Source organism: Onychostruthus taczanowskii, unplaced genomic scaffold (genome assembly GCF_017590055.1).
Source record: "Onychostruthus taczanowskii isolate IOZ18803 unplaced genomic scaffold, ASM1759005v1 scaffold3, whole genome shotgun sequence".
NCBI classification, from domain to species: domain Eukaryota; kingdom Metazoa; phylum Chordata; class Aves; order Passeriformes; family Passeridae; genus Onychostruthus; species Onychostruthus taczanowskii.
Genome location: NW_024500349.1, coordinates 21,039,189 through 21,055,587, shown reverse-complemented (window position 1 = coordinate 21,055,587; position 16,399 = coordinate 21,039,189). Strand labels below are relative to the sequence as shown.

The window sequence follows — 16,399 nt, the reverse complement described above, 5'->3', positions numbered from 1 at the left end:
CATTTTGGGACACAGCTTCCCAAATCCAAATCCATTTTGGGGTCCCCAGCCCTCCTGGGGGGTAGGTCTGCTACTCAGATCCACTTTGGGGTCCAGCCTGTCCCTGTGGCTCCCCAACCCCTCATGGGACACAGCTCCCCCGTGGGACCCGCAGCGATGCGGGGCGGTGCGGAGGGATGCGGGGCGGTCCGGGGAGATGCGGGGCGGTGCGGAGGGATGCGGGGCGGTCCGGGGATTTGCGGGGCGGTGCCTCCTGCCGCTCCTGACTCAGCGCCCCGCCCGGCGGGGGCAGGAAGCCGGGCGGGCCGGCCGGCCCCGCTCCTGTCACCGCCTGCGTCAGAGCCCGGAGTTTTCCACTGACGGAAAAGGGCAGCGCGGGGCGGCGCAGCCCGGCCCGGCCCCGGCAGCGGAGCGGGAGGCGCCGCGCCAGGCACCGCCGCTGCAGCCGGAGCCGCCGCGCCGACACCGCCGCCGCAGGTAGGGACCGCCGCGGGCAGCCGGCGCCGGGATGGGCATGGGGGAGACGGCGTGGGCGGCGAGGGGGAGGCTCGCCTTTCACCAGCGCGGGCTGCGGGGTCCGCTCGGTGCCTGCCCAGCGCGGGGTTCGGCCGCCGGCAGCCGGCTCGGAGCCGTCCCGCCGGCCGGGCCGCCCCGGCGCCGTCTGGCCGCGCTGCTCCTGCCCGCGGGCGAGCGGAGCCCGGCGGGGCTGCGGCTGCGGCTGAGCCGCCGGGAAGCTCCGGGAGCCGCCGGGGCAGAGGGACGGCGTTCTCGGGGGAAGGGGTGGGGGTTTGCTGCGCCCCCGAGCCGGCCCCCCGCACTTTTGCCGTACAGACACCCGAACGCCTTTATAATATTTATTAGGAGTAGCGCGGAGTTGCCTTCTCACCCCTGCCCCGCTAAGTGCAGGCTCCGCTCCATCCCCGCGGCCGCGGTTCCAATTTTTTGATGTTGAGAGAAAGGTTGGGGGGGGCGGGGGGAGCCTTGCCGGCTCGCTCTTCCCCAAATCCGCCCGGCTGGGGATGCTTTCCCGTCGCTACAGCAACACCTACCGACGGGCGCACGGAGGGACCGACGGGCGGACAGACGGAGCGGGGCACCCCCCACACCCCCCGCCTCCCGAAATAAGACATCGCGGCTTTTACAGCCCACCTGGAAAAAAGGAGGGGAAAAAAAAAAAAAAGATAAAAAAGGATACCCCGTCTCCCGCCCCCAACTACTGAGTTTTCTCAGGTTTTTATAATTATTTTTTTCCCCCCCACTCCCTCCTCTACCCCCGGCATCCTCAAAAGTGTCTGTCACCTCCGAGTTACATAATGTCGCTGTAGGAAGAGGCTGACACACAGGGACAGCCCTTTCCTAAAGCAGCTCAGCCTTACTAACGCCTGGAATGCCAACGCCTGGGTGGGATGGATGGAGGGAAAACCCTCACGGCCGTTTACAAACCTCGAAGTCACAGAATGAGGGAATCCTTAAGGTTGGAAAAGCCCTCTAAGATCCCCGAGTCCAACCCTTAACCCAGCACTGCCAGGTTAAGTCTTATAATTTGTTGTCAATAATTGATCACCAATTATCAATTGATTTTATTACTTTATTTCTTCATGAAAATTATTTTAGTTTTGCTCTGCTGAGCAGTTTGCAGAGGTAGCCCGTCAAGGTGTGTGTGGGGTGGGAGGAGGGGTTATTTTCAGGGTGGTTGGGTTTGTTCTCCTCCCGGAGAGACTCCGCAGCTCCCGGCAAAGGCTTTAATAATTCAGCGCAGGAAATGTGTGCGTATATATAGCAGGGAAGGTAACGCACAGCGTGTACCTACAGGAGGACAAATATGGAAACCTGGTGTGAATTATTCATGAGGTGTGATCAAATAGAGGATTTTCCTAGACAAAGCACACTTCGCTGTTTTCCTGTTTGTTACAGCACAATCTGCGCCGAGTACATCCGAACCTCCTTTCATTTTGGGCCGTGTCAGATAACCTTTAATGTATTTGCTGAAATTTCTTATTTACCTTTTAAGCTGTCAGCAAGAAGTAAGGGCTTGGTAGAAAAATCTGACAAGCCTTTTTTTTTTTTTTTTTTTCTTTTTCTTTTCTTTTTTTTTTTCCTTTGTGGCCTTCCAAAAATTAGGAGATGGAGTAAACACTTCTGCTGCTCCTTCCGGGGAAGGTGTTTTGCCTGTTCAGTCTCTGACAGGAGCATAAACTCGTGGTGCTACGGACTGATTCATGCTCCCACTCCGCAGCACGACGTACTTTGAGTTTTGCTGTTGCATAGTAGGCAGAGGCTATTTTTAACCGGAGCAAGGTTATGAAACCTTAGACCCAGCTGGGTGAAAATAATCTGGTCTGAACTGGAAAGCACAGCTTTATGTGGCTGGGAACACGCGTGGGACTGTCCCCTGGAGGCTCCTGGTGGGATGATCCCGCTCCCCTTGGCTCCAGTCAGCCCCGAAATTGGGAAGTGCTGTCATCGGGAGGCTGTCACGGCGGCACAGGGGAAACCACTTAAGTAAATATGCAAAGAATTAAAATAGTTAAATGATTGAGCAATGAATCAGTGCTGATAGCGTGGCGATTATTAAATAACCCTGAGGTGTTGCTGGGATCACCACTGCTGTTAGACATCAGATTTCTGGGATTGCTGAGCGGGAAGCTCAGCTCCGCAACACTTTTTGGGGATTCTCACACCGAGATCTCTTTGCCCACAAGAAACGGCAGCGTGCAAACAAACACCAACCCCAGCAACTCCCCCGGCGCTGCTCCACGAGCTGCCCTCGGAGCCGTACCTGGCTAAAATATGCGGTGGTGTTTTTTAAACTAATATTTACTCCTGCCAGACCTGCACAGCCACTGCGGCTCTGGGGGAGGGAGCGGGAGCCGCTCTGACTCACGGCTCAGCACGGTCCTGAACTCGCTCCCAGCAGCGGAGCCCTCGTCCCGGTGTGCTGGGAAGAGTCCACCTTGGTGTGCTGGAATGAGTCCACTTCGTCTTCCTGGGCTGCAAACAGATGGCTGAGCTTTAAAATCAGCTCAAAAAGTCACTGGAAAACAAATACTTTTAGCGCACTGTGCTGAGTTTTGGGGGGGGTCGGAGGGATTGTTGTTTCCTTGGTGTTCCCTAAATCGCTTGGCAAAAGAAACTTTGCTTTCAATAACTCATGCACAGATCGGGATCCTTCCATTCTTTAGGATGCTCCACCGACCAACCCCCCAGAATCTGAAATATTCTTGCTCCTGGGTGTTCTCCTGCAATGCCATGGGAATTGTGGCACAAGCAAAGGCAGCTGCTGGAGTGGCTGTGAGGAGTTTCCTTTGCTTTGCTCGCGCTGCTGCGATCGCCTGGCGCTTCAAAGCACATCTACAGCCCCAAAATACAGCACTGAAACATCTCCTCCTCCTAATTCTGCCCAAAGCCATGGTGCCTCTTTGTGCAGTCTCCTGGAGACCGGACACTGCTAGGGGTTTTTAGTTGCCTTCCTCTGCACTTGGCTAAACAAAATGCCAAACCTTCTTAAATCTAAATTACTCGAAATATTTACTGTTGAGACGTCGTCCAAGAGGAGGATAGTTAAAACATTAATTCCTTGCATTCCAGTGTATTAGGGCTTTACCCTGCAACTTGTTGGGTGCCAGAAATGGGACTTTGCAGATTGGATTCCCTTCCCCCCAACTGGACTGCCCCCTCCTATTCCCCCCCCACCCAAACTTGAATGCTTAAAAAAAAAAAAAAAAAAAAAAGGAGGGAGAGAGAGAGAAAGAAAGGAATGCACATCTGGGCTAAATATTTGTTAGAAAGTATTCCCAGGATAGTGGGAGTTCTGGTGCCAGAGAGGAATTCCTGCGGGTTTGATCCATTGCATTATGTACTTGTTCCAAAAGCTGTTTTCAGTAAAATAGATGAGTAAGAAGTCTTAGCCAAGAACAGAATGTCTTTTTTGGCAACTGAAAGGAAGATAGGATTATTTTATTTCAGGTTATGTAAAAAAAAAAAAAGAGAAGGAGAAGGTGGTAAAATCCTGCACTCAGTGGTGCCTGCAGACATTTGCAATGGCAAACTCCCATATAGATATTTATTTTCTCCATGCTGCTGTGGACGTTTTTGGGACTTGCTTTTAAGACACTGCTGTGGGTTTAAGGTTCCTTGCAAAATTACTGCAATTAAAATATTCTCATTGTGTCTGAATGGGCCTCTGGGCTTTTTTGGCTGAGTGACCAGTGGCCTTGGTGACATGGTTTAAAGGCAGCATCCAAAATGCTGGTGTGAATTCTGTCTCCACATGCCAGGGTGAGGAGGGGAGCAGAGGATCATCCTGGCTTTGACAGTAAAATGCCCATCTGGAGGATTTTTTGGGGTAGGGTAGAAACAGACACTGATGGGTGAAGCTCCACTATGTCTCTCCTGAGAAGGATTTGAAAAATTGGCTTGGAAAACATCAGAACCATAAATCAGCAATGAGGGGAAAGGTGTAACAGGAGAAAATTTTGGCTGATGGGCAGCAGGTTCACCAGGTTTTCCCCATTAGCTGGGAATCCTGTTTACACAACGCCTCCTTTGCATTAATAAAACAATAGGTGTCTTGAAGAAGACAGCGTGCCAAAAGTGGGGTTTTTTTCCCTTATCCATTTGGCTCATTCTCATAGATGGGGAGCTGCACAAACCTCCCTTCATCCTCCTGGCTGGTGATAGTATTTAAAAAATAAATAAATAGAATTGCACCATCTTATGCACAGCTTGCCTTGGCTCTAGCTTGGTGTTTGTGTTAGCTGGGTTCGCTGGCTGCAGGAGAGCGCTCTGGTTTCCCTCTGGGCTTGGTCTGGGGAGATGTGGTGCAGCCTTGATGGGCTCTTGGGTTGGCAGGTGACCTGAGCATCAGGGCTGCTGCATCTTTGGTCCAGCCCTGGGAGTTACCCCTGTCTCAGCAGCATGGCCTTGGCTGCTCCAGCAGCCTCCCGTGTCTCCCACGGGACTTGGATGCGGTCAGTGTCACATCTCTGAGGGTGTTTGCTGCTGGAAATGTGTCCTACAGGCATTGTAGGAGCTACCTCCTCCCTGCCTTGGCTGTAGTGGCATCCCTAACTGTCCTGTGGAGCATTCTCTCTGCAGCAGGAGCTGCTGCTCTTTCAAGCCACATGTAGAATTTTTTTTTTTTTTTTTGCAAAGTTTTTGCCCGTTCCAGGTGGACAGCAGGGTCTGCAAACCTCTGCAAACAAAAAGCAGCCCAGGCGTTGATTTGGACCCCTGCCATGGATGTAGAGAATTTCTTTGCTCCTGGTTGTTTCTTAAAGCAAACATGAGACAGGGCAGGAGACACATACATAGAAATAAAGCAAATAAAAAGTTTGTTATTAGCTGTTTTGTGGCCACCTGCTAGCTCAGCTTTGCCATGGAGCATGCAGGAAAGGGGTTAATCCAGGTGTCTGGTAGGACATGTGCTGCTGGGGCTGGAGGGTGGCCAAATCCACCTTCTCTGCATCTATTTTGGATTAAGGCCAAAAAAACAACAACCCCTCTGTGGCAAAACCACCTGCAGCTCCAGGTCTGTTGAGGAAGAGGAGGAGGGATGGAGGGATCACTTCTCCCCAGCTTCAGGGGGATGTACTGGCCCTGTAAGCACGCCTTGCAGCGAATGATTAACTCCTCCAGGCCAGGGAAGTGCTTCAGCCAGGGACTTTTTTGACCTTTAAGGTGGCTATTGTCTCCTGGGAAGCCGGTGGTAAACATAATTAGAGAGGGTTGGTGCAGGACTTGGAAGGAACTGTGTGCTCCTGTCCTGCAACGTGACACTGCTTGGTGCTGTGGGGACACTGAAAATCCCATGGTGGGGAGGTTCTGCAGCCGGTGTGGTGTCTGTGCTGCCTCCTCACGCCTGTCAGAAGGGCAGGTTTAGTGCTTTTTTGTGTTGTTTTTTCTTTTTCAGGGACTTAAATTAACTTCAGACATGCAAAGTGGGGTGAGAAAGTGTTTGGGTTGCAAAGAATGAATTTGACCGGTGGAGAAGTTTCGTGTGGTGGGAGGGGATGTGGACTGGGTGTCTGGCACCCCTGTATCTGCACTGTCACCATCCCAGGGTTGTCTGCTGTCCCAGACTATCCAAATTCTAGGGATGCTTTAGCTTTTGTGTATTATGGGGTGGCCCCATATTGCTGGGGCTCTCCCCTCCTTGCTGGAAGGAGTTCCTGGGCTGGGGCTGCATCCCTCCCACCGTGGTTGTGCCTTACAGCCTGGTGGGATGGGGTCAGAGCAAGCCACCCCTCAGGCAGAGTCTGGCTCTCAGCTCTGGGGATGGCTCACTGGCTCCCAAATAAGCTGCCAGTGGCTTTTGCAGGAGCAGGGAGAGCTGCAGAGATTTGCAATGGCAAACTCAGATATAGATATTTATTTTTTCCATGCTGCTGCGGACATTTTTGGAGCCTGCTTTTAAGACACCGCTGTGGGTTTAAGGTTCCTTGCAAAGTTACTGCAATTAAAATATCCTCATTGTGTCTGAATGGGCCTCTGGGCTTTTTTGGCTGAGTGACCAGTGGCCTTGGTGGTGTTGCCAGAGTCTCAAAGGTGGAATGATCCATCATCAGTGCAGGAGCACCCCAGGCTGAGCGGGTGCTGATGTCCATTAGAATCAGAATATCCTGAGTTGAAGGGACCTACAAGGATCTTCAAGTCCCAACTCCTGGGAATCCCACCCTGTGCCTGAGAGCATTGCCCAAACATACTGTAGGCAAAGGCTGTAGCTTTTGTGTTCTTGTTATTTTTTTTGTCTCCCAAATTTGCACAAACTTTATAAAAGCAAAGTTTAAAAGATGCAACACAGTTATTTTTGGCTTTCTTTTATTTTTTTTCCTCTAAGATGAGCAGGGGCAAAGCATGCAGGAAATTTAGGAATCTAGGCAAGTACAGAGCTCCTTTGTTTTTAATTAGCTGCGTTGTTTTTAATTGCTTCTATGCTTGATACATAACCCAGCCTAAACAAGAATAGCTTATTGAATGGGGGACTGACTATGAAAGGCACCGTGAGGAGAAGGGCTGTTCTACACAGTTGATATATTTGTATTTCAGTGCTTCATTTAATAAGTCTGTTTCCCCGGGGGGCTGTAGCAAGTAAATCATGCCAACAGATTGTTTTCTGCAAACTGGCTTATTTTTGTAATTAGCAAGACGTTAAAGCTGTAACTGCATAGAAAGCGATCCGGGTGAGGAGTGAACATAAAAGAATTAGTAAGCAAAATGTAATACTTACTGTTTGATGACATTTGTGTTGATTGGATTGGTTTCTGGGCAGTTTGTTGTCTGGGATAGTCAGTTCCTTCTGCAGCGTTGTGGAATGGGAGAGAAATTCACAGGTGTGCACAGCGAGTGCAGTAAGATGAGGTGTTTTAGGGGCAGCACTTTTTGGGAATCACATCTGCATGGCCAAGTGGATCTGATGGGGAAGCCTTGCTGGGAGTTACAGCTGTCCTCATCACCAGAAACTGCCAAGACTTCCTTGGCCTCATGTTGCTTTTTTCCTTTGTTTTGCAGGTATATGACAAAAACGGCGTCACCATGAGCGGAGTATTGAAAAGGAAGTATGAAGAGCTGGGGGATGACAGCACCTACTGCTCCTCCTCCTCCTGCTCCCCCCTCTCCTCCTCAGCATCCTCAGGCTGGGACACTGATGAGGAGAATTCCCGTGGAGAGCCCAAGCCCAGCTCTGCCTTAATGTCCAGCTTTACCCGTGAGTACCTCTGGCTTTCCCAGGATCAGCCATGCCTCTGCATGGGATTTTTGTAGGGTGGTGGTGGGTCACCACCACACAGAGACCCCCTTGGGGAACACCTTTATGGCTAGAAGTGGTTGTGGCACCTGCTACCTGTCAGGACACTGGTTTATAATCACCCGTCCTCCTCACAGTGGTCTTCCTCAGCCATTCCTTCCAGTAGTTATTATTCCTTTGGAATATTTTTGCTAAAGTCCAGGTTTGCAGGAAGAGAAACCCAAGGGTGGGTGTGCAGAAGCATGTGGGTGCCTCCAAACCTGTGCTGCAGGACCCAACCCTCAATCCCCTGTCAAGCTGTTTCACAGGCAAAATCTAATCAGACAGTGAAGGCCTGTAATGCTGTTTTTAAAAAATGATTAACCAGTAGCGTAATTACCATTTCAGAACTTGTTTCCTACGTAAATTGGGTACTTTGCCAAAGAACATGACACGTTTGACATTGCCTGCGCTGCTAGTACAGATAAAAGCTATTTTGTTTTCCCAGCAATGTAAGTTTTGAGAGCTTTTAGGAAAACACACAGAAGGCAGTGTTGTAAAGCCCTTTATCTGCCGTGTGAAGGGAAAAATAAAAAGTACAATAGAAGAACATCTTCATGGAGGAGAAATAGTCCAGCCTAGTAAATTATACTGAACACCCACTGTATATAGCAGTTAAGGTCCACTTAGCAGACATACACAAACACGCAGTGGTCTGAAAAGGCTTTAGAAGTCTTGTAATAATAAAGAGTCTCATTCTTGCTTGTCTTCCCAGGTTTTGTGACAAAACAATGAACTTTTTGTATTCTCTGGCTCAAATGGAAAAGGGTCAGGAATGGGAAAACAATTTCAGAGGAGGGGTGCAGGGAGAGAGAAGCAAATGCCAAAGTGCAGCAGCTCGGCCGATAGATGATCGTGGTGGTTAACTTGCCTTCTGATAAAGAGCTCGTGTTTTAGGAGATTGAGTCAAGGTTATTGTGAAAATGCAACACACAGTGCAAAGATATGATCAGAGTGACTGCAGGGCCCAGTGTGAACCTCCAGCTATTGAGCAGAAGCTGCTGACACAGCTGGGTGAACACTTCTTTTTTCTCTTTTTTTTTTTTTTCACATGAAACCGAAACATGATATTTTGGCAAGTGAGGCCTGTGAAATGTGGGTGCAGTTAACTGTCCAGTCTTGCACTTTCACAGCTTTTGGGGCCCACCAAACCAGCTAAGCCCCTCAGGTTGTTGCAGTCTTTTCCTTGGATCCCACTGCAGGGCTGCTTGTGGCTCTGCCTCCCAAAGAGCAGGGCTTGATCCCAGCTCTGCAGCAGTCACCCATCCTTTCTGGTTCTTTTTTTTCCATGGAGGCAACCAAAGCACCCCTGCACTAGCAGAGAATGGGACCAGAAATACCTCCCCACCACAAATTTGGGTGTAGCTGCCTCTTGTTCCTGCCACACTCACACGGCTGTGCCTGGCTTTACTTTCTTGGCAGGCTACACTCATGGAAACTCACTGACTCTGAACCTGCCCTGACTAATTAGTCCCCCTCCATCTACTGTGTTTGCACATGCAGCTGTGCAGGGCCAGGTATCTCTGGAGAGGCTCTGCTCTAAGTGATGTGTAGCATGTTTCAGCAGTTTAAGATAAACCAGAGTCATGTATTGCCATGTTTACCCGGGGATCACCTGCACAAAGATTAACATCTTTGCAGCTGCTCTCAAATTAGTCTCTTGAGAATAAACCGTAGATTCAGAGTTCCTCCCAGTGGATGGTGAAAGGAAGTACCAGAAAAAACAGCTATTTGGGCTGTTTTCTGCCCTGCCACAAAAGCTGGAGCCATGAAGCACCAGGAATACCAATGCCCTGGCCTACCAGGTGCAGACCCGGGGCCCCTGAGCATGGGGCAGACTGGATTTAGAGACAGATGCGTAGGATGGCTGGTTGCTTGTTAATTATGCTCTGCCACATGTGAAGAATAAGCAAATGGATGTTCTTGGGGGAAGTCAAGCGGGAAGGAGAAGCAGCAGCCACCTCGTAGGGTGAATCTCATCAGTGACTGATGCAGCAGGGCTTGGCTTAGCTTCCTCTCCATCCTCATCTCATCTCTGAAGTGTTAGCTCCTAAAACACCACCAAGCAATGTTGTAGCCTTGTCCCAGTGTGTCCCTGTTGAGAGGGTAATTACAAGTCCTGCCTGTTTGTAATATTTCTATTCCATCTGCAGCATGGCAGCACCGACTTAGTGCTTTTCCTTTTTTCAATTCTCCCCTTTTTAGCCACGTCGATCCTGAAGAAATCCAAGCGACTAAAGAAGAACAATGTGGAGTTTGACCGGGTCACTGTGTTTTACTTCCCACGCTGCCAGGGCTTCACGAGCGTGCCTAGCCGTGGGGGCTGCACCCTGGGGATGGTGAGCAAACACAGCTCCTCCCGGCAGTTCACGCTGGCAGAGTTTTCAAAGGAGCAGGAAAACGTCCGTCGGGGCAAACTCGAAGAGAAATTAAAAGAGGAGAAGTTGGAAGCGTTGAAATGGAAAGTGAGTGAGGAGAGTGGGGCTGGGTTGATGAGGAGCTGGTGGATGCTGTTGGTTAATTGGCCAATTGGCCAATTAATTGGTTAATTTTTAGTAAGAGCCTCTGAGACCTGGGGGCACCAATCCTTAGCTCTCACTTTGGGTCTCCAAAAAACACAGGCTCCAGTGGGGGATTTTCATTTAGTTCTCCACCTTTGAAAAGTGAAAAGACACAGAAGACATTTTTGCTCTTTTGGTAGTACCTCTCTGACCTGGGATCCACTTGAGACTCTTCTTGGTGTCTCCCAAAGTCTCTTCATTTCATTTAGATACTTGGTATCCCAGGACACATCTCCAGTCAGGTGTCAGGTCTTTGTGGGCTCTGAGGTTGGCCACCATGGCGGAGAGTTCATTCCTTTCTTGTTTCCCCTCATCTGGGGGTTCCAGTGGCTCCGAGTCCCAACCAAGCCCCTATTTGGTAGTACCTCTCTGACCTGGGATCCACTTGAGACTCTTCTTGGCGTCTCCCAAAGTCTCTTCATTTCATTTAGATACTTGGTATCCCAGGACACATCTCCAGTCAGGTGTCAGGTCTTTGTGGGCTCTGAGGTTGGCCACCATGGGGGAGAGTTCATTCCTTGTTTCTCCTCATCTGGGGGTTCCAATGGTTCCAACCAAGCCCCTTAAGCTTTGTCCATTTTGTGCCCTCAGCTAACCATGAACGGCACCAAGGAGTCCGAAGAGGCCAACCAGCTCACCATCGAGGACATCTCCGACGACGACATCGACGTCAGCAGCGTGGACCTGGAGGACGGCTTCTTCCTGCAGCCCTACCCCGCCAAGAAGAGGCGCGCGCTGCTGAAGGCCGTGGGGGTGAAGAAGATCGACAAGGAGGAGAAGCGGGAGCTGCACAACATCCGCCTGTCCCGGGAGGACTGCGGCTGCGACTGCCGCGAGGTCTGCGACCCCGAGACCTGCAGCTGCAGCTTGGCAGGCATTAAATGTCAGGTACAGCCTCACCTCTGGGCTTGGGGAATGCTGCGGCTCCAGCTGTGCGTTGGAGCGGGGGGGTGTGAGCAGGTTGGACAGAGCTGGAGCAGCCTGCAAATCCATCTGCTCCCACCTGCGCTTGGCGGTGAGGAAAGCTCTTGGAGCATCCCTCAGGCTGCAAGGCAGGCACTGCTTGAAAGTGTTCTCTTCCCAAATCACACACTCAGCCATCCCCACGCTGCAATGAGAATGTCCCCGCTGTACATCCCCACGAGATCCACACCTGCTCGATCTCGTGTTGGAGGGGGGGCCACGTGGGAATGTCTGCAAGGAAGAGCTCCTTGCTCCTCACACGAGGCTGTGCTTTCTCCCCCTCCCCCAGGTTTTATTTTTAATTCCTTTTTCTTCTGGTGTGTGTCACAAATCCCAGTGTGCTCAGGCGAACGTGGGAGTGTCAGCTGAGCGTCAGCCCTCAGCGGAGCTGTGCAGGCCACCTGCACAGCGGGATAATCCCCCTCTATTCAATTAGTGAGTTATATTTTTCAGGGTATTTTTTGCGGGTGCCTGCCCAGCTGTATTTAGGGAGCCTCGTTCCCTATTCTGGGCATTGCTTTCTCCCTCGGTGCCGTGTTTGGAGGCTGGGGGTGGCGGAGGTGGGTGCACGCGGGTGCTCCATGTGTGTGTCACAGCCCCCCTCTAGTGGCTGCTGCAGATCAGATAGTGAAATCATTAAATAGCAATAAAGAAAAAACTCACTTTTGCTCCCTTAGTTCTCCTTTTGAAACATTTTCTCTTGCTTTTTTTTTAGAATATTTTTTTCTTCACTTGTACTGAAATCCAGCTTTTTATGACACCTCTTCAAAAGAGCAGGGTGTCTTTTTTTTTTTCTTTCTTACTGCTTTTAAACCCCTCAGCTGTTACTTAGTTTCTCAGGGCAGAGAAGTCACAGGCAGTTTTGGTTTTACGCCACTGGGTTCAATCCTAACCTTCCCCCTCTGCTTCTCCCTGTTGCCAGATGGATCACACCTCCTTCCCCTGTGGCTGCACCAAGGATGGCTGTGGCAACACCGAGGGCAGGATCGAGTTCAACCAGGCCCGCGTGCAGACGCATTTCATCCACACCATCATGAAGCTGGAGCTGGAGAAGCAGCAGCAGAGCAGCGAGAAGGTGGCGGAGGCCGAGCCCCCTTTCCGGGAGCGGCTCCCTGCGCTGGGATGCGCGGCAGGGAAGGGCTCGCTGGAGGAGCGTGCGGTGCCGCTGGCGCCTGCCTTCCAGTTCAGCCCCGACCTGGAGGCCCTGGGGGAGAACAGCTGCAGCAGTGACATGACAGACTCCTCCATCTCCTCCCACCCCAGCGAGGACCTGGAGGAGCCCTACGAGAGCCTCCCCTCCGACAAATCCCAGTCGGACGTGGACGACGACGGCTTGGCGCGCATCCTCCACTTCAACGACTCGGACGCGGAGGAAGAGAGCAGGCGTGGCCAGGATGACCTTGGCTGCTTCCATCCCACTGACTTCTTCATTGAGGACCACGGCAGCGAGGCCAAGCCTGTCCCTGGCCACTTGTCCCACCTCTCGGAGTGCCTGGATGAGAATGCCAACCAGGACAGCGGGGGTTTGCTGGAGGATGCAGCCCACGGGAGGTGCGACGGGCTGTCCTGCTGCGCCTCCTCCTCCTCTGAGCCCTGCTCCAAGAGCTACGCCGACCTCAGCCTTTCCTCTGATTCCTTGGATTTCTTCCAGTCCTTCTCGGACTATAACTTGGGACCTCTTTACAACTCCTTAAAGGAGTATGAGAACCTGGATAACTTCTCAGCGTTACAGTTTCAGTTGCCTAATTTCCCTGGCTTCCCACAAACTGGAGATCAGGGTTCCTGTTTCTTGGAGTCCCTCATTGGTTTGTCCGAATCTGTTCCTGAAACCCCGGCCCCTTTCACAGACAATCAACTTTTGGAGGATGCCATCAAGTCATCGCTGATGGAGACAGTGAAGGTGTGAAACACTGATGTGGCTCAGGCAAGGACTGATGCCAAAAGGAAAACGGAGGAACAGTTGGACCGGCAAACTTTCACTGAAGGGATGGTGTGCTACTCAAATATAAGGAGGAAAAAACAGCAACAGCAGAAGACTTTCTAAGCAAATTAACTATTTTTGGTCTTTATACAACATGGACGTTTTGACATACTGCAGCTACAATCAGTTCTCTCGCTGTTTGTGCAAAAATTTCTAAACCTTCATGACGGGGTGGGGAAGGGAGGGAGGGAGAAAGACTTTCACATGAGAATTTCCTTGTGTTTTGTACGAAAAGACTTGTTGAGAAAATCTCCTCGCTAACGTTGCCAGTCGTCCATACAGCCCCTTCTAGAAACGTTTCAGTGTTGCAGGAACTTCTTAAGGCAACTTTTTGAAGCTGTATTTATTGTGAAAATTTGTGGTTTGCGTAAGAGTCGGCCCAACACACTCTTACGTTTAAATCTGACAAAGTTTACAGAAGAGATCCATACACTATATACATAATCATTCTTCATCTATTTATTGCAAATTCCAGAATTTAACTAGCCACTGAAGCTTGAACTAGCATGAAACCTTATTTAAATTGGTAATACCTCAGATGTATTATGTGTACAATCATATTTTTTTGCATAATATATCTGTATTTATTTATTTTCTACCTGTAGTACGTGAATAGCACTGTGGTTTGTCGATGACCTGGAAGGGCAATAAGGTCTTCAAGAGGAAGATGACCCTGGTTTTTCTGAGTCTGAATGATGTTGGCTGTTTGGTCTTCTCTTCACATTTCTGAAAACACTGAACAGAAGTGGTGTGAGAGGGGAGGGACGAGGGAGGAGTTCGTGCAACATCCCTTGGTTTCTCCCAGCCTTGTTGTAGACATGAGAATGGTGTTTGGTCTCCGTAATGTCACTGTGGAGAGCAAAGCAAGCAAAACCTTCAACTATTTAAGAAGTAACATTTAATACTAGCACGAAACAAAACCCAACCCCTTTTTGTAAATTATTTTATAATTTATTTAATTTCCTAGGGATTTGGCCATGAGATCTTTCCCTATCAGTTATGGTGCCTGAATATGCAGAGGAACTGTCAGCAGCAGTGGGGAGGTGGAACCATAAGGACCTTGGCAGCCCTCGTGGGGGGCTTTGGGAGAGCAAAGCCAAAACAGCAACAGTGCTCAAGCTCCTCAGCAAGTGCTCCTTGGGACTCCCCAGCACCGAGGATGTCACAGCTCCAAAATCCAGTGGGTCACACTGATTGTACTATATTTTTATATAGGTGAATTGAGTAATTCAAGCAAAACAAAATGGATATGAATTTTTTTGGGTTATTTATCCTGTGAATACAGTTTTTGGAGACCTGAAGACCAAGCTGAAAAACTGAAGGCTTTTGGTTTTTAAAATGAAAGAAATCTTTGTGTTTAGGAAGGATACTGGAGGCTGCCTTGGCCTTTTGCTATTTAAGTGAGTCTGAGAGCATGACACTGTTTGGCCATGAGATGTAACTGGACAAAAAAATCTGTGCATCAGTGATACACTAAGTGCCTACACCAGTGGTATGGAAACAGCAAAACGGATTTAAAACCTACCTGCTTTAAATTCCCCCTTGGAAAATTTGGTGATGGGAATGATTCCTGGCATTACCAGCACAGAAGGAGGAGACAGTTCTGGTGTCCCCAGCCCTGTTGCCCTGGGAGCAGCTGGAGGGAACTTCTGGGGGTGCAGAGACACACAGACAAGGGAACCAACCCCGAAACATGGATTTGAGGATTTTTCCTTTGGCTGAACTGTTTCTAACCCCGACCACAGGGATGGTGCTCTTGGATACCTGCCCTTCGACAGGTGCCTCACTGCAAACCTGCCGGCAATTTAGGGAACTTCTGGCGTACGAAACGTGGGCTGCTTGGGGTTTTTTAAATCATTATTATTGCTATTTAATTGTACATCTTCTCTGGTATTGAGCCAGTCAACTTGGAGGTGGAGCTGACTCCCCACGGCCGCGAGCGGGTCCTGAGCCCGCGCTCGCCGCCGCTTCCTCCCGCAAGGCATCGCCCCCGGGGCGACTGTAGGAATACTACTGGCAGATGGAGGATTTCCTGGATATATCTATTATTATTATTATTGTTATTATTATTATTATTATTATTTTTATTATTATTATTATTATTGTTTTTCATTGTCGTCATTGTTTCTTTAGACTGAAAAATCCCCTTTTCAGTTATCTCCTAGGTGGTAGTTCCTTATCCTTCAGACTGCAGCAAAAATACTGACAGTTGAAAGTCTGGTAGTGTTCTGTATTTATTGGCACTAATGTATTTTGTAACATTCCTAGGTTTCTCTGCAAATATATATTTATATATATAAAATATATGCCTATATTTTATATATATATATATATATATACACACACACACATACTTTTTTTTTTAATGAATTATTGGGATTGACTCCTGCCTTGTGGATTTTTTTCAGTAATTTATTCTTTTTATTTGTGTTGGTGCCAAAAAAGAAAAAAAATATTTTTTTTTCTCTTTTTTTTTCCCCCAGGGCACTGAATTGTAAATATATAATTTTTTTTTCTTCTCGGTATCTGTGTAAAAAGTTGCCTGTTAAACAGTTTAAAAACTGGGTATTTATTGACACAATCTGTAATTATCTAATGTATTGGTTGAAACACTTTGGTTTCAACATAGCTTTATTTTAGCTTTCTTTGTGTATATATTGTGATTATGTTGCTTAAAGGTACAAGTTAAAAAAATGCTTTATTTTTACCTTATCCATTTGCATTTGTTTATAAAAAAAAGCATATTTGTCTACAGCTGCTGTCTCTCATTTCATCAAAGCAATATGAAGAAATTTCCATTACACTTTCAATAAAAGAATTTTGTTTGAATATGGCAGTGTCTTCACTAATGTCCTTTGTGTGACACAATAATCTTTTCTCTTTTCTCTAAATAAAGTAAAAAAAGCAGTGCATGGGATGTGGTTTTCCCAAACTTCTTGGGCTTGTGGATGGTGGCTGCTTGTCTCTTAAGGGATGATGGAATAGACAACAGTCATGGCAGCATCCATATCACCAAGGAGAAATCTTGGAAAACCCTGGAAACCACGTTCCCTCCTGATTTACAAAACATTTCTCACTGCCCCATGGCTGCCCTGGGACCTGGAAGGATGC

The 16,399-nt window shown here is 49.0% G+C and overlaps 1 protein-coding gene across 2 annotated transcripts; it reads left to right on the top strand.

Annotated features, from left to right (window-relative positions):
• Positions 1-332: 332 nt before the first annotated feature.
• Positions 333-16,113, top strand: CSRNP1 (cysteine and serine rich nuclear protein 1). Of its 2 annotated transcripts, XM_041408444.1 has the most exons (5): positions 333-477; positions 7,510-7,705; positions 9,989-10,248; positions 10,936-11,232; positions 12,230-16,113. In XM_041408444.1, the coding sequence occupies exons 2-5, from the start codon at positions 7,534-7,536 to the stop codon at positions 13,211-13,213; spliced, it is 1,713 nt and encodes a 570-aa protein (XP_041264378.1). In that variant the 5' UTR covers positions 333-477; positions 7,510-7,533; the 3' UTR covers positions 13,214-16,113. The 2 variants fall into 2 exon arrangements, with proteins under 2 accessions (XP_041264378.1, XP_041264377.1); XM_041408443.1 differs by lacking the exon at positions 333-477 and having other exon boundaries at positions 7,468-7,705.
• The last annotated feature ends 286 nt before the right edge of the window (positions 16,114-16,399 follow it).